A 21,636-nucleotide genomic window follows, 5' to 3' on the forward strand; every position below is an offset into this window, starting at 1 on the left:
CTACCTCAGCCGGCATTACCTCAGAGCTTCGGACTAGAACCATAACACCATGGTCGATGGCCAGGGAGGGCTGCCTCCTCTTTCAGGTGCGCTAAGCCCTATGGTACCAGCATGCACCTACTGAGCAATCAGAAGCACTCAGCGGGCACATGTCCCTCAAAGGCATCGTGTACCAGCACTCAAACCACACAACAGCAAACCCGGTCCGGTCCCATTGCAGCTGCTTCAAGAAAGGCGGAACCAAAAGGCAGGTAGTAACCAAGAGTTTATTGTCGTCAGTGTGAGAGACGGCTTACGGGCTTCGACTCGGGACGGGAGCTGGGAGGAGCTCTGAAGGCTTCAAGCGGGTCTGTGTCTAATTCCGAAAGCCAATTTATTTGACAAGTGGCCAAGTGAATTTCAGAAATGTCTGCAGGAAATGCGACTGAACAGCAAAACACATTCGGTGTTGCTGCGAGATGGACAGATTAAAATGATGAGTAATCCTGCAAGTTCGTTAAGCTTAATGGAAGCCAGAGTTCAGAGGGGATTGGCTTTCATCCAGCAAACAGGCTCGTGTGTTCCCGAACACTAACGCCGATCTCTGGCGCAGCTCGAGGTGGCGGTGGTGGCGTGGGCGGAGGCAGCATCCGGTCAGGTGGCGTCTGCCGGCCCTTTGACCACATCCGACGGGACCCCCAGCACGATGCCCTCTTCAGGGAGCTCGCAAACATCCTGCGGGGGAAAGGGCCACCTTCTCATGACTGCGCCCTGGATAACCAGTACGACACCAGTACAGTAGTTCTGCAGAGCAATCCCACCACCTTGTACTGACTTTGAATATATAAATAACCGCAAATGAAGGTGTGCATGTGAAGGCGTACAGCCATATGCCGTTACACATGATGTCATTGCCTGTTTTTAAAAACACACCGGGCGGCATTTAAGAAGGAGCCCCTGTACATTGCAGTGATCTGTGTGGCACATTAACATCCCTCATTAATGTACAGGCAGTTCCCAGGTTACCAAAGAGATCTGTTCCTTAAGTCTATCTTTGTGTCGAATTTGTAGGCAAGTCGGAACAAAAATAAGACTTCATAATCATAGTAACAACAGTAACTACATAGGGTATTGTACTGAACCTCAAGACAATGGACTGCTGAAGCCGTGCAACATTTTCACGAGCATCAGAGTATTTTAATATAGTAGGCTTTATGGCAGTGCATTCGTAAGTATAAGGCACCTGTTAGTTTGATCTTCTTAACCTGGGAACTGCCTGTATATTAATTTCTGTATTGATTGTACTGTCTTCACACTGTGTCTGTGCATTTTGCATATAAATACCATAAATTTCCTCAGTCAAATTATATCCATCCATCTATGCACGCATTCCTGCACCCACCCTGGTGCCCCCCCATGCTCTCACCTGCGCCGTAGGGCTCTCCCCGTCTCTCTCTGAGAGCTCCAGCTCAGGCTGCTCCTCACCCGTCAGAATGTCCATGGGCGCCTCTGCGATCTCGCGGATGGTCTGGTCCTCCAGAGCGAGGGCGGTGTCAAACAGCAGGGGAGACGGGGGGCATTGCATACTGTCCCCGACCACGTCCAGGTCCTGTTGCCCACAGACACGTGTGATAGGAAGCTTACGGAAGTCACCCTACTGAGATCAGGCCCTGCTGAAGGCACACTGTGCCGTTTGACTTGTGGATGCTTCTGGAAGACCCATTCGAACCCATACCCCAGTGAGTCCTACATTTTTTTTTCCCCAATCGGATTAGGGCCACAATAGCTAATCGATAATAAATCGGTAAGAAAAGCAGTCAACAACGAATTTTGTCATCCATCGGTTGGATTTCTGTGGTTTGCTGTGCAATTATACACAGTTTACATCACCACATAGCAGCGTCAACGTTAAGATGATTTCATATTGCACTTTTCCGCATGCCGTTACGGCTGTGTGTACTACATTGGTCCGTGGACAGACAGTCATGGTCAGTGCATGCATAAAGACCAGGAGAGAGCAGACATATTGCAACAAACACAGACACGAGCAGGGTAATGACATGGGTAAGCTTTCATGAACAGTTCAAAGTTGTTACCAGGCCTCGGCCGTATTTCGGTAATACGGTATTTCTAAAATCTCAGCAACAAAATTAGCTGGACCCCCCCCATCAGCGAATTTCATCACCAAGGTTCATAACACTAGAATAGCGATTCCTTTGAAAAATATGTCTGCGACACTGAATACCACAGTATAAAAGTACAGTTGCTTTTAAGATAAAAATGCCAATTTGTCACTTTAATGATTCTCTAAAGTTATTACAACTGCGACTTAAAAATACCTCGATGTTTATTTACATAAAGCATGTGCACGTTTCGTTAAACCCTGTTTTAGACCAACTAATCGATTAGTTGATCACCTTATCAAATGATTAACCAATTATCAGAACAATGGTCTTTTTGCAGCCCTAGATCAGACTGACTCGCTATCCTGACACATGACACTAGGGGCGCTGCACCTACATCACTGAACTCCAGGGGCAGGTTCTCGGTGGGCTGCAGTTCAGCAACGCTCAGGTACATGTCCAAGGGGGCGGGGGCCAGCTGCTCGGGCACCAGGGGCTCCGGCTCAGGCTGGTACAGGGGGGGCGGCAGGGAGAGGTGCAGGGGGCAGCGTGGCTCCTCGGACTGGCCCATGTGCACGGGCCGGGTGCACGGCACGTCTTTAAGTCCCGGACACATCTTGAAGAGCACCTGGTGGCTGTCCTGGTAGATGTCTGCTCGGCACACGGTCAAGGAGGGGAACTGGAGAGCGTTTAACCTGTCGGCACCATGCTGGGGAAGCAGCCACCTAAATACCAAGGGCCCCTCTGGAGAGGAGGGGGCAGCCGACAGGCTACGGCAAGGTGGTCACGTGATAGCATGAAGGATACGGGAGACGCAGTGGCGAGTCATGGGCAGGCACTGGTTTGGGCAGCGCGCGCCATCCACGAAGGAAATGCAGCGCTGACTGGAGCGAGCAGCATGAACCTGGGCCAGACACAACCGACATGGTTAGTGAGGTGGCTCGCGGTCTTAAAATGATAATGTCCATGGTTAATCTGCAGGGTTTATGGTTTACGAGTACTGCCCATGATTAATCTATAATATTCATGGATAACTGGTACTGTCCATGTTCAACCTGTAATACCCATAAATAAATGGTACTGTCCATGGTTAATCTGTAATAACCCGTTAGAATCTGCTACACCACCCACCTTGATTTGCAGACGACACCAAGGTGGGTGGTGTAGCAGATACTGATCTAGCAGCAGAGAGGGATCTGGATTTAATTAGCGACTGGGCTGATACTTGGCAGATGAAATTTAACACAGATAAATGTAAGGTAATCCATGCAGGGAGCAGAAATATGAAGTACAGATATTTTATGGGTTCCACTGAAATAAAGGTAGCTGATTACGAGAAAGATCTCGTGTGTATGTTGATGCATCCATGTCCCACTCTCGCCAGTGTGGGGAAGCAATAAAAAAGGCCAATAGAATGTTGGGTTATATCTCTAGGTGTGTGGAGTTTAAGTCAAGGGAGGTCATGTTACATTTATATAATTCTTTGGTAAGACCCCACCTAGAATATTGTGTGCAGGTTTGGTCACCATACCTTAAGAAGTTCATTGCTGCCTTAGAAAAGGTGCAACGGAGGGCTACGAGAATGATTCCTGGTCTTAGAGGAATGTCTTATGAGGAGAGGTTAGCTGAGCTGAATCTGTTTAGCCTTGAGCAAAGGAGACTAAGGGGGGACATGATCCAGGTCTGTAAGATTCTAACAGGTCTGGATGCTGTTCAGCCAAATGGCTATTTCAATATTAGTTTAAATACTAGAACTCGTGGCCATAAGTGGAAATTAGTGGGAGAACATTTTAAAATTAATTTGAGGAAGTACTTCTTTATACAGTGTGTAGAGTATGGAATAGTCTTCCTGCTAGTGTAGCGGAAGCTAAAACCCTGGGTTTCTTTAAATCAGAGCTAGATAAGATTTTAACAACTCTGAGCTATTAGTTAAGTTCTCCCCAAACGAGCTTGATGGGCCGAATGGCCTCCTCTCATTTGTAAATTTCTTATGTTCTTAATACCCATGAATAAATGGTATTGTCCATGGTTAACCAGTAGTCCATGGTTAATCTCTAATATTCATGGATAATATGTACTGTCCATGGATAACCAATACTTTTCATGGTTAATCTGCATTATCCATGGATAACTAGTACTGTCTTTGGGTAACCAGCATTTTCCAAAGGTAATCTGTATTGTTCACAGATAATAAGTACTGTTCATTCATGCCCAGTGAAAGTCTACATACCCAGAACAGGGGCTCGATTCGAACCCCAACCCTGGAAGTGTGAGGAACAATGCTACCCACTGAGCTCCATCCCACCCTGCAAAGACGCTCTGACTGTCATGGGTTTTATCTAATCATACAGTGGAAACCGCTTATAGCGATCACGGCTGTCTAGGTGAAATTAATCACTATAAGCAGATGATCATTATCACCGATTTTTCTTCTTTACATCTCAGGCAGATTACCATCTAATTGAGATTTGTATATTTATTACACTAATATATGGTAATAAAACTGACTATTTACTGATTTTTTTTTTACTCAAAATACGGTACAGCTGTTTAAAACTTTTGAAATTACAGTACTGTACATAAAATATAGCTTATTGTAGTTTTGCTGCTGCATCTCATTGGCTCATTTTTCACAGTTCACCATAAGCTTTGATGAGTCTATTTTTCTTTGGGAGAAAATGAGTCTTTTTCCCATCATGTTATCTGTTCATGCAGCATTAGCTTCAGGTAGCTAGACAGAAGCAGACGGGTAACCGCAAGGCAAAGTAGGGTGATCAAAGTAAAATTAAAAAAAATAATAATAAAAAAATTACCTTAGTTTATTTTTTCCATATGTTGTCGTGTATAAAATACCCCAAAATGAACACTGTAAGTGGACTATTTGATTACTATAAGCAAATTATTTAAACAGTACAGATGCTCCTCTATTTACGAATGAGTTACGTTCTGAACGGCCTTTCATAACTTGAAATGTTTGTAAGTCGTTATTCAACATCATTTTAAGGGTTTGCGCAAGTACAAAGAACTAGGATGCTGGGAGTACGCACGCTACGTTGCTGCGCGGCGGGAGTAGTGGGCAGAAGTCGAACTAGGCGGAATTGGCGAGCAGAAAAAAAAAATTCATGTTGCGGACAGGAAATGGGAGCCCAATGAACATAATTTGGACTTGCAGTCCTCTTCGTTCGTATGCCTGAAATTTCCTAAGTCGGAAGTTTGTAAGGAGGAGTGTCTGTATTTGTGCAGGAATGATTCTGTCCCAAGCTTTTTTGATCCATATAAGCGGCTGATCACTATAAGTGGTTTCCACTGTACTAGAAAACGTAACACACATGAGAAATGGTGATACCAGCCAGTATAAAATACCACCCTTTACACGACACTAATGAGCATACGGGGCTGCTGCCCCCTGCTGACCATAAAGGTCAGTGCAGCCCCTGCTGTCCCCTAACCCTGTCACACACAGACAGTTGACTCTGAGGCACTGACCTGCATGGAGACTCCCTCAGTGGCCGCCAGCCTGCGCTCGCGGAGCTGCCGGTGCAGCAGGGCCTCGACCCCGTAGCGCCTGCGATACCTGCGCAGGGCCTTGAGCTTCTTCAGGTTGTCGCGCTCCTTTATGGAGAGGCCCTCGGGCCCCGTCAGCAGGCTGCTCCCTGTCAGCACAGGTCCCCACTCGTCACCGTCGCGCGGTCATGGGTTGACATGGTGTGGTGAGGTGGGCCGACCGTGACGGTGGCTTACCTATGGTCTCGTGCTCCACCTTGCGGCTGTGGAGATAGCGCCTCCTCTTCTCCTTCAGCAGGTACTGCAGGCGTTTAAACTGCTCGATGTAGAGCGACTGCAGGCGGATGAGCTTCTCACGTGTGATCAGGGCGACCTCCTCTGCCGTGTAAACACCTGCATGCCTATGGCACACACAAGCACAGGGATGCCCTTACGGTCTACTCTGTGAGAAGCGCACACAACTCAGGCTGAAATCTACTGTCTTAAGACAGGAGTTCCTCTGATTTCAGCAGGTCTGGAGCACATGTCAGGTCCTACGGGCGAGCTCTCAGTGCACAGACCCGAAACCCGTGGCGAGCCGTCGGCTCACAGACCTGAAAGATTCCATGACCTCCCAGCATTCCTGGCAAAGCTGAATATCCAAAAGGGAAACTCAGTATCACAGGGGAACACTAAGTTTCCACAAGTCCACCAGCTGCTTTTCTTACTTCAGAGGGTCCTCGTGATCACTATCGATGCTGTCGGCCTCGCTGTCAGGGTCTCCCCTCCACGTCTGGTCCAGGACCACCGGATCCTGATCCTCCTCGCTCCAGCTATCCTCATCTGGAGGAACATATCACCAAGTAAACCTCAGAGATCACAGCACTGAGTGTGTGGTCTCGGAGCCTAGCTGCCTTTCCTAATCCCACTCTTGAAGCTCACCTAGCACGCGGCTGGCCTCGCTGCGACCGCCGTCCTGGCTCTGGGCCCCCGACTCGGGCCGGCTGTAGCCACTCAGCTGGGACAGCAGGAGCTCGGGAGAAGGGCCAGAGCACGCCTTCCTCATCTGAGCCTGCAGGGCCAAAGCGTTCCTGTGTGCGTGTTCGGCGCAGAACGTAACTCTGGAACAAAGTGGCAGCCAGTCTCACTCCACTCACCATCGCCAAAGGCTTTGCAGCAGAATGAGGCACAAACAACAGCTGGTACGGCCATAGGAGACAGGCCACCAGGCCCAGCTTAATCAGGAAATCAGCAGAGAAGTAGAATGTAACCCACAGCACCCCCAGCTGGATGTTAAATCATCATCCGCAAAACTCACCCATCTTTTTTCTCTGGCTTTGGAGCCGCATTGGGGCATCGCTTGCCATTCTTGTTGGAGACATAGCTGCACTGCCTGTAGGGGGCATTCTTGTCCTCCAGGACATGCTTAATGCAGAACTCCAGTCCCTCGATCCGGGGCTGTGAGCAGGGCCGCTGAGTGAACGAGCAGGTCTGCTGTTCCTGGGTGCGGGAAGCAGGAGTGACCCGGCCCCTGCTGGACGGCAACACGTGGATCCGGATTCGGTTCATCCTAAATCCTAAAGTAACACCCAGGTTAGCACAGGAAATTAAAGTTATACATCCACGCAAACACACGTGACTCTTTAAAAGAAACTGTTTATAATAAAATCAATGTAGTAACAAAATGAGTAACTAATACTAACATAAGATGGCTAAAGACACTTAACATTGTATTTATTGTAGATATCTAGGTTCAGTACTTCCACAAAAAGTATAAAAGCTGAAAGCTGGCTATTTACAGCGGTTATACGGTAATACAGTATCCAGGCAACGCAGTTCACAAGGGGTCCCGTGGCGACACGCATGCGCGTGGCCCTAACGCGCCCAGTAGCTGCCATTTTGAAAGCGCACTGGAAATTCACAGCGAGAGACCAGATGCATCGTTCGGCGATTTCAATTTGCAGTAGTTAGAGACCATATAAATACGACAAATACAGCGTCGCGTCTGTATTTATTGTCGGACTGAGCATTTTCCTGTTAACGTTCAGATGGCGATCACTTATCGGTAAAGCGCCCGTCGTTTACCATTACACAGACAACTCGTAAAGGCACCGATTCTATACCAGCAATGTTAAACGCAGGAGACTAAGTTCTGAAATATCGTGGTTTTAATTAAGACTATGTCAGGACGCGATTTTTATTAGATGAGCATCATACGGCCGTGGCTGCACAGCCTTCCGACAGGGACGCCTCCGCGCGCCATATTTGGAGTCGCCGCCATCTTTTAGCTTGCTCGTTAGCGCAAACCTGTACAAAGACGCCAGTCATCACTGCTCAGACCAACAATCAGCTATTAAACGTCCGTTATATTATTTATTTTCTGAATACTCGATAAGCTTATGGTAAATGTTTGTGATACACTAGTAACGGCAGACCGAAAGAAAGCCTACCTCCGCCCGCTTTCCCCCGTAACTACTGAACAGTTTTTCTGATCTGCTTCCTCGAGACACAGATCGCCGTAAGTCCCGCCCACATCGCACCGCTATAGGTGCGGAGCAACAGCTTGCCAGTGAATCATATGTTAATGTGGCTGTCTGTCAAACGAACAGCCCAGCCTTAGTTTGTGAACGTTCATGCCAAATAAATAGAATCAAAGGCTTTATTAAAGAAAATTTCGCCACGCTACCAATTATGCATACTGTGTTCCTGCATGTGTCTAATGATTTAAATACAATTTTCCCACGTCGTTACTGCTAACAAAAATACTGCCTAAATGTGACTTCTAATGCAGAATTTCCTTGGTATGCAATAGAAGTGGTCTTCGTCTATATATATATTTGTCGCCGAGTAGTTTCAAGAAATTGAGGGAGAATATATGACACAGCACTGAAGGGTATATAGTAACATCCATCTGTATCACATCACATCAGATAGGGCTTAAAACAGATAGCCACCATTCCTGGGGGGATGTATTTATTATTCTATATCCAGATGGGCAGTGACCCCCCCCCCCCCCAGGATTTACCCCAGTCTTCTACTGTACTACATGGGACGGGCTCCAATCCCCCCAAAATGTGACATTACCAGCATAATTGGTTAGAAGACAGATGGCACACTTAGAGATACCTGATGACCTGATACTAAGCTAGTGCAGGGAGACTTTGGGGTTTTACCATAAGCCATTTACTTGAGAGCAATACCATATAACTACTGTAAAATAATACATTGCAGGGATGGCCAATCTTATCTGCAAATGGCCGCTGTGTATACAGGCTTTTGGGATAACCATTAGGTCAGCTGTTCAAACCCAGGAGTGAGGACTCTTTAGATAATCAGTCCCCCAATTAGTAATCTAATTAGGGAGTTGCAGCAAAAAACCTACATACACAACAGCCTTTTCTGGATAGGACTGGCCACCCTTCATACATTTCATTAGTATTGTCTGTAGTCTAGAGACCCTCACCTTGTGTGCCATGTCAAAAACAACACCAAATGATAGTCAATGTTGTTAAAATTATTGAGATGCCAACACGGATTTATTTAGGTATTTTCTCATTCAGAATTAAGTTGACTTAATAAACAATGTAAATACACTTCAAAGGTTTAGTTTGTGTACATGCGCAATACACATTAATTTTCCAAACTACAAATATTCTTTGCCAGTTTCATAAACTAATGAGTTCTGTGTTTTTGTTGGTTGTCATCAGCTGGAATCTTCCTCATACACAAGATTCCACACCATTTTTTTGACGCTGTCCTCAATTTCAACTGAAACTAAGATCATATAGAATAAAATGGCTTACCTCTTCTAGAATATTACTGCTACTTTGTGCCAGTCACTAATATCTACATGAATAAAAATAGTGCTTGGATTTTACTTTAAAACATTTATTTATGGGAGTAAAACCATTCACCATTAAAAATTGCTCACAAAACACAAACTAATAAATGTAGGCCTTGGACTTCCTGAAGTTCACATCAAAATTTCCCCCAAATTCTAAACCTGAGTTCATCTGGTACAACATACAAAAATGTATGTATAGTTCAGAAATATTCCTCTCAAAATGAATATCCTTAGAAAAAAAGTCTGTAAGACAAAATTACAGAGAGAAATATTAGTCAAAACTACTGTGGGATCCAGTGAACGCAGTGGTATTCTTCAAGCATGAGTCACAGCAGAGGGCAGGTGTGTGTACACATGGAAGGCATCACAGAAGTGAAAACCACGCTGCATCAGTAACAAATCAGTAGCATTTCATGCATTTATCACAAATACAGCTCTGGAAAAAATTAAGAGACCACTCCGTATGTTAAGAATCTCATTGTTAAATCCTTGTTTAATCCTGGTTCTGCTGGCAGAAGGGTTCACTGTGAGGCGGAATACACTGGGAACGACCAAAAACCAGCCAGGTAGAGGACAGAAGCGACTTTCTAATGGCAGACATGACCGTCAAGTTATCCAACAGTTTCTCATGAATTGGAGGATGACATCAAGTGACCTTCAAAAGGAACGGGAAACATTAAGTGCAGGTTTGAAATGCACTTAGGACTGTTCTGATCAGGTTCCTAGAAGCAGGACTGAAGTCCCATAAAGCAAGGATGAAGCCATTCGTTAATGAGAAACAGGGAAGAACCAGGCTGCAGTTTGCAAAAAACATGTATATTTTGCAGATATGCATACCCATAAATTTAGAAATGAATGAAACAAAAAAGTGCGCTGTGGTCTCTTAATTTTTTCCAGAGCCGTATTTGTCAGATATGACCACAGCCACAATACTGTCTTTCATGAAGAAACAATGTCTGATTTGAATCAATGTTTGTTTTCCATGAGGAATTAATTCAAGTAATCTTTAATTGCTTTAAATCACCAAACCAAACAAACAGCAGCTAAAAACTGCTAAAACTGTGGGAAATGCCAAGTCCATTACAGCAATTCTTAGTGCAGGCAAGTATTTAAATCAAATTACACCTCAAGGTTACTACTGCAGACTTTAAATTGCATGGACATCACACCTTATCCACATGACACAAGAATCAATGACTGCGACATAGAGGATTCAACTTTATCTGCTTTTTCCAGTTTATGTGAAGTGACCATACATTCTGATAATGTGGGGGACAATGACAGGTTATAATATGCATTTTGGATCATATCTTTCAGTTTTATCACAAGAAACAGATACCCAAAAATCCAGTAACAGCTTGTTTTCTCCCATATTTTACAGAAACGAACTGCACTGAAAATAAGGAACTAAGTCAAAAGATAAAAAGCAGTTTTACTATATTAAACTGGCTGTAAATGTGTCAATTTCAGAAGCTACCGCTTTTAAAGAATGGGCTTAAAATGAAGACTATGACGAAAGCCTTTGGTGTTAAATCAGTACAATTCACTTAGCCCATACACTCATAGTAGCTGCAGAAATATAGCAAATACTTATATTTATAGGTCATTTATGCAAACCTGTGATTAAATCCAAAAGAACCCATAGACACAATCATGGTTATATGAGATATACACACAATTTCCTGATCGTTCTCAAGTGGTGAAGGAGAAGCGTGGAGCTTTTTACGCGGCGGCAGGTGGCTCGGGGTGTGCCCGGGCGCTGGGCGGAGCAGCTACGGCGCGGGGAGCGGATGACATAAGGGTCAGGTGACCTGCTCAGTTGCCATGTGGCTTAGACGCCCCTTCGGCACACTGAAGCCTTTACGCAGGGTGCCCTTCCTGGGCCCGACACGCCGCGTGTCGGCGGCTAATCAGCACGACACAGCCCATGTAGACTGTTTAACACCATAACGGTACGGCTGCATTTTGGGAAGAAAATGTAGCTATATAACATCATCATCTGTCATACTATAGCTTTTTACAACCATTTAAAACAATGACTGCATCACATTGAAAATCTAAAAACTAAAAGTTAATTTACAATGATCTTTTTTCTATACAAAATGTAAAAATACATTTTATATTCACTTTTTCAGTTCACATGTACATAATATAAAACATTGACATTGTATCTTTTTTTTTTCCTTAAATATTTACAAAATAAAAACGGTAAAATCAATTAAATATTCCTCTGTTTTTTTATATATGACTATTAGGAATAGACTGAGCACCAGGATCGCGTTTAAAATGTTGACTACGGTTGACTAGATGTCGTGGAAACCGAAGAGGAATAAAGGGGCTATAACAACAATGCTACATACAGATGGGAGGAGTACAAAATAAATATTTTTGACGTATTGAATCCATCTGATGCCTATTAAAACAAGGCTTGCAAAATTGTACAAATAAGTCCTTTAGCTCACAAATGCAAAATTTCCCCATGCATTCAATGTAATCACGTTTTTTTTTCTCTGTTTCAAGTTCAACCAAGCAACACACTGGCTCCTTATGATTGGGTTAAAGACTTCAATACAAATATCTGATGTACCTCAAACAGAATGACATCAAAAATAGTATTTACACGATCGAACGAGTGACTGATTGGCATTCTCTTCTAGGTTTTCACCGTTTTATGCATTCATTGTTATTGCCCTGTACATGGGGTAAGACTGCTTTAAAAAATGTGGAAAAAAACATTGAAAAATAGGTATGAAATCTGAGGACTCTGAATGAATACATTACTCTGCTGTCAAGTCAAGGACCCCCAAACACAGAGCAGAGCCACGCAGGCCTAGAGCCTTGTGTTGGAGGTTGACAGCTGTTCTCACTTGGGGAGGGGTGGCAGTGGGGGGGGCGGCTCCGCGGGGAGGGGAGGAGGGCGGGCGCTATTGCCTCGCTGGCTTCCGGAGTAGCGGTACTCGCCGTACTGCGAGCGGTAGTCAAACACGGGAGGCTGAGTGGGCTGGACGCCCTGGGCACTAAGCAGGGAGTTGAGCATCTCAAACGTGTCCTGGTACTCGTTGGACTGGCCGCCACCCCCAGCAGCGCTGTGCCCGTTGGTGTCCGCCTTGTCCGCCTTGGAGTGAGAGTAGGAGCCTTGATGGTGGGACACAGCTGTGGGGGGCAGGCCGTCGGGGCCCGAGCCCAGGGCATGGCCCGCAGTGGCTGGCGCTGGGGGCAGCTGGTAAGAAGTCCTGGAGGACTTGCTGGGTTTGGGTGGGTGCGAGGCGGGTGACGGCTCCATGGAGTGAGGCCGCTTCCGGGATGAAGACGATGATGAGGACAAGCTTGTCCTGCTGGAGGAGTCAGCCGATTTTTTGCTGCTCCCTAGTGAGCCGCCCCCACTGCTTGAGTGTTTATGCGAGGAGGAGGAGGAGGAGGAGGAGGTGGCGCCGGCACTGCTGGCCGAGTGGTGGTGGTGGTGATGATGGTGGTGGTTGGACCTCTCTCTGTGCTTCTCCCTGCTCTTGCCGTCTTCCACCAGACCCCCGCGTCTGTCCGGCACGCGGATCCGCACTTTGAAATCGTCCGCAGTCCGGCTGCCTCCCCCACCTCCCCCCGCGTGCCCCCCTCCACTGTGCCCTCCGCCACCGTGTCCCCCGTGTCCCCCGTGGCCGCCGTGTCCCGCCCCGGCTGCCAGTGGAAGCCGCATCTTCAGGGAGTTGCGGTCTTGGCGCTCCTTCTCCAGGGGGATCTTGAGGATGATGGGCGAGGGGCTACTCACGTCAGAGGCCGTGGCTCCGGGATGGCCCCCGGGCGGCTCCTGGTACTTCTCCTTCCTCTGCTGGCTGATGAGGGCCTGGGCGGCAGAGGCATACTCCCGCTTTACGCTAGCCTCCATGTTCTCCAGCTTGCGCTTCTGAGCCGCCAGCACGTCAGCGTTCTTGGCGCGGTACTCGCTCAGTGACACCTTGGCGGGAACGTGGGTACCCTGTGGGCCCTGTGTCGCCGGCCCAGGGTCCATGCCACCGTGCGCCTTGGTGCTGGGTTGCCAGTGCTGAGTCCCTGAGGACCCAGTGCTGCGCTCCTTGTCATCCAGAGGGGTGGTGCTGAGGGAACAGGACGAGGCGGAGAGGCTCATGAGGCCGGCGATCGTGGTGTCGGAGGACACCATGGAGATCATGCTCATCATGGCCTCCGTCTGGTCACCGTCCTCCTGCACCTTCGTCTTCTTCACAGTCTGTCCCGCTGCCTGAAAGGGACACACTCCTAGTCAACCCTTCCTGCTCCATGCAAAGACACCCCCCCCCACCTCCCAAACCCCCACGCTCACCTTCCAGTTACGGATACGCTTCAGGCGGCTCGGGGTCTTCTCCAGGATCTGCAGGAACTCATGGGTCAGCTCTGCGGGAGGTGTTTCACACTGAGGTCACGCATGTATATACGGTAATACAGCAGTGCAGTGTGCAGAGCAGTGCGAGGGAACAAAACAGCCTAATTGCAAGTGCACTTTCTGTGGCGCAGTTCCTGAAATCCAGCAGCACTTCAAATCGGAAACACCAAATGTGACGTTTTTCTTTTTTTGCTCAAAGATTCACAGCTTTTACAAAAGTAAATTTTAGCTTCAATCACCATGTTGCCAGGGATGCGGGCCAGCACATATACTAGTGTGGTGACGCTCATCAGTCTATACCGTGACCCCTCATTCCAGGCTGAGAGAGGATGGCACACACACATACCATCCAGCAGCTCAAGGGTCACTGTGGGGTCCACGTACTCCCACCAGTGCTTGCTGTCTGTGGACACTGGGATCTCCCAGTTGGACCACTTGCAGGCCAGGTGGATGCAGACGCAAGCCACCACAGGGGGGCTGTACTGCAGGCAGAAGGTGGTCAGGTGCAGGCTGCCCGTGAGCCACCGTGAAGCCGCCAGGCCAGAGATAGAGACTCACGTCAGTGGCCAGACACACGCGACAGGTCAACACACAAGCACCCGCGCCCAGCTGACACACACCTGTTGGTGGCCATGAAGTATGACGTCTGAGCCAAGTCCTTGCTCGCTATAAGAGAAGAAGGGAACGAAGTGTCAAAACCAGAAAAGCTGGATCATTTTCAATTTGAACCAGAACTAAACATGCACCACACACCGATAACTGCCAACATAATGTTAAGAGAGCAGTCTGCCCCACAGAGTTTTAATGGGGAAGCAGAAAAATGCAGGACAGGTATAGCTCTGCGAACAAAGCGCTCAAATGGGTCGTCCCTCTGCCAGAAGTGGGGCCCCCCCAGAAGATGACCACAGGCCCCGGTAGGGCCCACTGGGGCCCAGCAACCCCAACTCCAGAGCATTCACCTGCATGCTTTACATCTGGTATGGCCATCACAAGAGGCCCAGTAAACTTACTGGGAATTCTGGAGCACGGACCGAGACAGTCTACTGCAAGCAACACTGAACAATGGTGCCTTGCCCCCTCGCCGGTCCAGACACCTTAAGAATAGACGGCAAGGTGGCTGCTGGTAGTTCTGCCTAAGATGCGTTAGAGGCAGTAACCAATGTATGTGTGAGATGGAGACACTCACCTCTGACAAGCTGAGTGCACTTCACAACGTGTGTGTGCGGGTGGTCAATGGTGATTTCGAACGCTGCGATCCATGGGAGGAGGAAGAGAGCGCGAGAGGAGGAGAGAGAAAGACACCTGTTTAGGCCATGTCCTACACAACAGAAAGATTTCAGTCAGATGCCCTACACATGGCAGGCCACACCAAGAGCTACTCAGTAGGAGCCTCGTGAAAGCATGACGCTCTCCTCACTGAGGAGCAGGCGACGGGCATCTCCTCACAGGGACACACGGGGAAAGCTGAGGAGACCTCAGGAGAGCCGCCCTGCTCCATAAACCACAGCACCCAGCAGGACACGCTCAGAGCTTATTTGCCACTCCTCTCTGTATTTACGAGCACAAAAACCAGCTTGCTGTGTGAGTTTCTCACGTCGTTTCTTTCTTCAGCAAACATCAGCTGAGCGAAGAGGGACACCAGCATGCTACTACCTCACACTCACACCTCCCGGGTCCTCCGACTTACCCAGGGTCTGGAGGATAATGCTCTCCAGAATGACCAGGTCCTGGGCCTGCTGCAGGTAAGCCTGAGGTCGAGAGGACAGGCAGGTTACTTACGGAGGAATGAGGCAGAAACTCCCCCTACAGGAATATTTCCCCCAGATGGCCGCCCCTGTCTTTGCTCTGGGGCCATGGCTCATCACCTTACCACTCCTCCACTATAAACCCTTCCCTGACACCAAGCACAAGAAGAGCCCTGGGAAACATTCCAACGAGCTATTTTTACTTTCAGCTGAAGACCAGCAGTGACACCTGCTGAGCACCCCCAGGAAAGGCCTAAAGGACAAGGAGCCCCATGACGTCACAGCCAGCTCCTGGAAACCGAGGCCATGGAAACAGGACAACATTACGGGCCAAGCAGTGTCGGAAAGCAGCTATAAACGGACACCTGGAAACCATCTTTAATTTGAGTTTAACATGCAAAACCCAGCTAAAATCAACTAGACACATTTAAAGCCTTAATGAAGGTCTCTTTATTCAGAAGAGACTGGCAGGGGCACAAAGGCGTGCATTTAATGTTTTAAAATTTTTATGTTAATGCTGAGGGGGAAAAAAAAAGACTGAACGCAGGACCAATGTGGAGGAATTCACAGCTGATTTTTTTATTTTCCAAAGTTTATTGTACAATAATTTGCATGAAATTAAATATTCCATTAAAGACTAATATGCTTTTTATTTTTTAACCCAATAAGTGATTTTGACAATGCAACTGGAAATGTAATTAAAACATTACAAAGTTTTATAATTAGGGGTATCATTGCAAATTCTACTGCATACAGTACTATTAGGCTTTACATATTGTGGCAAGCATTTAGCAATGAAACAGAAAAATCATGAAATTGAAAACCACAGGTTGTTAAATTTTGCTGCCGTTTTTTTATGTCAAACAGATCTTTACTAAATTTACCAGCCTAGTACTGATAAACAATAATAAAATGTCAATTTCCACCTATCTGAAATGAAATATTTAGGCCAGTATGTTTACAAATGTGTATTTATAGGAGACAAACATGCTAAATCTGGGGGGGGGGGGGAATCTAGGATTTACCAACATGGCTCAAGCCAGGACTGAAAGTAGCTGCAGCGAACAGCTCTGGCCCAGAGTACTTACATCACTCCGAGTATCTGGCGAAGGGTCCTGAGGGTGCAGGCAAGCATGGGCCACCTTGATCACATGCTCCAGTTTGCGAGGCTGCTCCTCTACCTTCGCAGCCAGGAACAAGGCCGCTGGAGCTATCACCTGAGGACAGTGTTGAGGGAGGTAAGAAGGGGTCCAGCTCGAATGCAAAGCGCAGCTTGTAAACACCCAAAACGAATCAAGAACGTCTGGCTATTACAATTACCAAGACGCAAAGTAATTAAGACAACTTTTCAGAGTGAACCTGTTATTCGGATTCAGTTACACTTCACCACTGCAAATTCATCCAAGACACGAATATTCATTCCCACACCCAGCAATGAACAGACTTGCATGATACAGTTGAACTAGGGCATCGCATTTGCTTTTTATATTATTCACAGCATTCAGATTACATATACTAGCTCTGTAATTGTTCACATATTTGTCATGTAGCGTTCAGTTTGGTACACTCAATGAAACGAATGAAGAGTTACTGACACGGGCACTAAATTCACAAGTAGATATTCGACACGGAAGACAATCTGTTTGTGGCTGAGCTGGTTATGGCTAATGCTGGTTAACATGAGTCATAATCAACAGTTTACATACACATATATGCAACCATACTATGTAGTAGAAAACGGGACTAATGTGGGATTCAGTTCATATGTCGTCACATTTTTTATTTTACGTATATATTTGTACAACACGCAAATAAGCATCTCAGGTTTTTTTTTTTTATTCAGATATGTCAACAGACATGTCACCTTTCAGTTTATATCTGATCCTAATTGTTTGTTGTTTTAATAATGCATAATTTCAAAACAAACTTTTAATTTCCTTGCTGTACTTAAATTGCACCACCAAACCCTTAACTCGAAACTGAAGTTTGTACCGAACTGTGAATTTAGTGTAATACTGCACCCCTAATTATATATATATACATATAAAAGGAGAAAGAAAAGAGCAAGTAGCAGGGGACAGCAATACAATGACAAGTATTTCTGCTGTGGGTAAAATAAATTAACATAAGGATAAAAAAATGAAGGGGACGTGTGCCAGGTGAGTGGGGTACTCACGTTTCTGTGGAAGCGGGTGAAGGACTGGATCATGTAGAAGCGGTGCATATACACAATGGCAGTGTTGATAGTCAGCTGGGAGCTGTAGAGTGGTGGTTAAGGAACGACACAGCAGCCCAAGTAAAAGGGACTCCGACGAATCATCACACCGTAGACACCCCTAACGACAGCCTCCGATATCATTAAGGTCCGGCCTACACCGATCTATCCCCATACTGTATTCAAGGGACTTATCAGCTGTAATTTCATTACCACCCAGTCATGCCTTTATTAAGCTCATTTATCAAACATCTTCCCCTACAACTTTGGTCCTGGGATCAGCAGAATCAAAACAGAAATTCATCAGCTGTAGTGACAGCTTCATTCCTATTCATGAAATGTGTACATTATTTTTATTTTTCCTTAACCGGTGCTTTTAAAACATTATCCTGGCCATGGATATGGACTCACTGACGGCTTTTAGTTACTTTTAAAGCACACTGCATTGCACTCGACATGCATTCTTCAATTGTTAATACTTTAATATTCCGGGACCCCAAAGATCACGTGTGCTGGTTTCCCTTTTACTTGCACTTTCTTGTAAAAATCAATCAAAGGGACTGTAGGGAAAGCCAGCCGGCCGGTAGCTGTGTAACCCTGGGCCGCTTTGGCTGCGGTCTCGGTGCACCGGTCGATGCAGACAACAGGATAGCATCAAAACTGTTAAATATGAGCCTTCATATTGTGCACACCTTGCTTCTCCAAGGTTTCATACTTAGTCGACGGTTTTCGCGTAACCCAAACACAAACGTATATATTGTCGCTTATATGGAAGACATGGGGCTCGGCAACGTCAAATTACCAAATAAAATGCAATTAAGCAAGCAGTAACAGTATGGTTTGGTATCCTCATATCTGTTAAAGGTTTTCTTTTGTGGGTTTCTTTAGCAGCTAGCGAGCCACGGAGCCGGCTAGTCTACTTTCAGTTTCTCAGCAGGTCGGAGTGCCACCACAGAGAAACGCTTTTTTCGAAAAACGCCATAAGACAACCTTAAAGGTGGCGCTGCGAGGGCCCTCACGGCGATATAAACGCCATATTTTTGCGTTAATCGGTCTTTTACGAGACCGTCCCTTCGCTGACGAGCCGCCCGGCTTTTGTTTCCCGGTAACCCCGCAGGCCGCAGATGAGGCCTACACATCCCATAAACCCCGATCCTTAGCAACGAGCCCGGGCCGCTCTTGGAGACCGCTGAGCCGCGCGGCTTGCGCGCGCTTCGCCTGCCAGGCGAGAATCGCATGCGTCTCGGTCGCGTTTCCCCGTCATTCACTTTTGCCGCTCGCCGAGGACAGAGACTAGCTTAAAATGAGAATAAAATCAAAACGACCGATGGAGTCGCGGCTGTTCGAGCCGCCACAGCAGCCGCAAAACCGTGAAGTGCACGTTATACCCCGCTCCTCCGGCAAAAAGATACACATTGAGCCGTTGTCCCATGTCCTGTAATAGGTTTGCGGCTTGCTGTCTGTAAGACAGTTCTTTGTCGGGATCAAGTCCCGCACGACGAGACGGGCTATTCTCGATTTCTTCCCTTGTAAAATACCATTTGTTGTTTGTTACAGAAGGAGAAGGAAACGAAGCCGCCATTACTGAGGAGGACAATAATATTTTAAAAACCCAGTGCGTCAGAGGAACTTGCGTCAGCGGCCGCGCGGCATTGACGCGATCTTCCGACTTCGCGCAGCTTCCGCCGCCGGTCATTATAGGGTACGGTCAGTCAGGCTTTGCATGCTAATATAATGAACTTGCGCATACATTATTATACAATATATGTTATCTGTTTGTCGCTTTTAATTTTGGCAGTACGTTTGAAGAATTCACCGATAAATAACTATAAATAGTATATACCTTGCAAATTTGACAAGTTTATCCATCCGTACAAGTTATTTTACTATTCCGGAAATAAACTTAATTTGCATTTGCGATGTATGGTGTCGAGGTAATCCTATATAATACACTGCAAGCAGTGAAGATACGTCTTTGCATATACACATGTAGAGAGTGCTTAAAGAAAACAAAGATGACAAGTACAGGTAAAAAGAGGAGACGGGCAGCCCTGGGGAAGAGGGTTCTGGGTGGCTCAGATTTAGGGAGATCTTCCTGGGTAGAGGTTTTTTAACTGAAGCTCACCGACAGTACATTTTCCTACTCGAGTCCTTGCCCCAGTTGTACCAGGGCAAATTGCAAATTATACCAGTGTACTATTTAACGTGAGCATTCTCTCTGTGATGGTTCTGTTCCACTAGACTAGGTTTCTGGGGTAGGATTGAGTATTTCAGTTTCCGCACAAGGCTCATTGTATACTGAATTTCCAATATAATTTTTAATAATAGACTTTAGAAAATCCAAATCTACACCACATCACAGTGCATTTCCTACACCACCAAAATACCATTGGACATTGGAGGAGCCTGAGGGGAAGAGGCCTGACAGACCCAAACAGAATCAGAAGACAAGTTTCTGAGAGTCAACAGCAATTCTGTGCTAATAAATTATGCGCAATTAGAACAAAAAGGATCTGACTTTTACGGTAACAAGATACGATGCTTCCTAATGTGTTGTGGCTAGGTGTGGGGAGTGGCTTGTTGGAAAGAGGTGTTGTGGTTTCTGATGCACAGAATGCCTGGCACCCTGAATCAGAAGGGCTACCACTTCATTGTGCAGCACCATGCAATGGCCTCTGGTCTATGCTTAATTGGTCAGGGGTTGATCCTTCATCAACAAAGTGATCCAAATGACCCCCCAGGCTATGTCGGAATTATCTTATAGAAAAATAACAAAACAGTAGATTTCAAATTATGTCTTCAGACTTAAACTCCATCTGGCAGGTCGGTGAAACAAACGCGGCCTACAACTGTAACACATTTATGTGCTGGGGAAGAAGTTTCTGATCAATATTTGATTTTCATTGCAGAAAGAATGCCACAAGTGTGTTTGGCTGTTATGCAGTGCCAGTTAAAAGTCAGGACACACCTACTGAAAGTCATTTGCTTTCCAACAAGATGACGACCCTCAGCACACCTCAACATTATGTAATAAATATTAAATTGTGAACAAGGAGAGAGAGAGTGATGAGACAAATGACCTAAGCCCTATAGAGCTGGTTTGGGGAAAGTTGGAGCGAAGAATAAGAGCAAGGTAGCTACCTCCTTCAGGACTTTTGGAGAAGCATTCCATGTGGCTGCATCTGGTAGCTGATTGAGGGAATGCCAAGAGTCTGCAATGCTGGCATTGAAACAAAAGGGCTATTTTGAAGTGTCTAAAGTTTGAGAAAACCTTGAGATGTGGAAGACGACTCCTGGTTGTAGCAGTATCGGATATGTCTTACTTTATTGCCTCAAGGACTTTTACTATAAGTTGAATCACAAAGCTAAAATAGAGACAAATGCATTAAAAGCAGGTGTTTCCAGACTTTTGTCTAGTACTGCAAATTCTTTGTAGGTTATTTAACATGTAAATTATAACATCAATAGGAAGGAGAGCATGCTGGGATTGCAGTCGTTATCTCATTTGTGTTGTGTGATGGGACAAACAAACGGTTTCAATTTACGAGATAAGGAAAACTGCACTTGTTGTTTTGGTGAATGACCTGACCTTAAATGGCGTTGTAGCTCTCCTGGCTGAGAGAGAGCGACTGAATATGGATTTAACTCTTGTTTCATACTGCTTATATATTATATTCATTTAGGATTTTGTTTCACTATGTTCGTACACATACTTAACTCTTGTTTCACTGCTTATACGTAAAACAATGCGTATGCACATTGTACATGTAGCAATAACAACAGTAATTATAGTATAATAATACTTATGCAAAAGGACATTTTTCCAGTAAAACAAACTTTTTCCCTTTGAAATGCTTATTCTCTTTTTCATGTTT

At 46.1% G+C, this 21,636-nt stretch overlaps 2 protein-coding genes across 5 annotated transcripts; both read right to left on the reverse strand.

Annotated features, from left to right (window-relative positions):
- Positions 1-247: 247 nt before the first annotated feature.
- Positions 248-8,144, reverse strand: kansl2 (KAT8 regulatory NSL complex subunit 2). 2 transcript variants are annotated; one of them, XM_023798934.2, is made up of 10 exons: positions 8,036-8,144; positions 6,904-7,162; positions 6,528-6,706; positions 6,314-6,428; positions 5,844-6,007; positions 5,589-5,755; positions 2,910-3,006; positions 2,500-2,753; positions 1,406-1,588; positions 248-714 (listed from the first exon to the last, which is right to left on the reverse strand). In XM_023798934.2, exons 2-10 carry the CDS (start codon positions 7,152-7,154, stop codon positions 634-636), a joined length of 1,491 nt encoding a protein of 496 aa, XP_023654702.2. In that variant the 5' UTR covers positions 7,155-7,162; positions 8,036-8,144; the 3' UTR covers positions 248-633. The 2 variants fall into 2 exon arrangements, with proteins under 2 accessions (XP_023654702.2, XP_072558115.1); XM_072702014.1 differs by lacking the exon at positions 8,036-8,144 and adding an exon at positions 7,289-7,383.
- A 955-nt stretch (positions 8,145-9,099) lies between these two features.
- Positions 9,100-19,392, reverse strand: ccnt1 (cyclin T1). 3 transcript variants are annotated; one of them, XM_023798926.2, is made up of 10 exons: positions 19,174-19,392; positions 17,723-17,804; positions 16,635-16,763; positions 15,489-15,549; positions 14,988-15,050; positions 14,812-14,895; positions 14,422-14,467; positions 14,148-14,311; positions 13,742-13,812; positions 9,100-13,660 (listed from the first exon to the last, which is right to left on the reverse strand). In XM_023798926.2, the coding sequence occupies exons 1-10, from the start codon at positions 19,341-19,343 to the stop codon at positions 12,293-12,295; spliced, it is 2,238 nt and encodes a 745-aa protein (XP_023654694.2). In that variant the 5' UTR covers positions 19,344-19,392; the 3' UTR covers positions 9,100-12,292. The 3 variants fall into 3 exon arrangements, 2 of the variants coding, with proteins under 2 accessions (XP_023654694.2, XP_023654697.2); XM_023798929.2 differs by lacking the exon at positions 14,812-14,895; XR_002836574.2 differs by lacking the exons at positions 14,148-14,311; positions 14,812-14,895 and having other exon boundaries at positions 13,522-13,660; positions 19,174-19,389.
- Between the last annotated feature and the right edge of the window lie 2,244 nt (positions 19,393-21,636).

This window comes from Paramormyrops kingsleyae, chromosome 18, assembly GCF_048594095.1.
Source record: "Paramormyrops kingsleyae isolate MSU_618 chromosome 18, PKINGS_0.4, whole genome shotgun sequence".
NCBI classification, from domain to species: domain Eukaryota; kingdom Metazoa; phylum Chordata; class Actinopteri; order Osteoglossiformes; family Mormyridae; genus Paramormyrops; species Paramormyrops kingsleyae.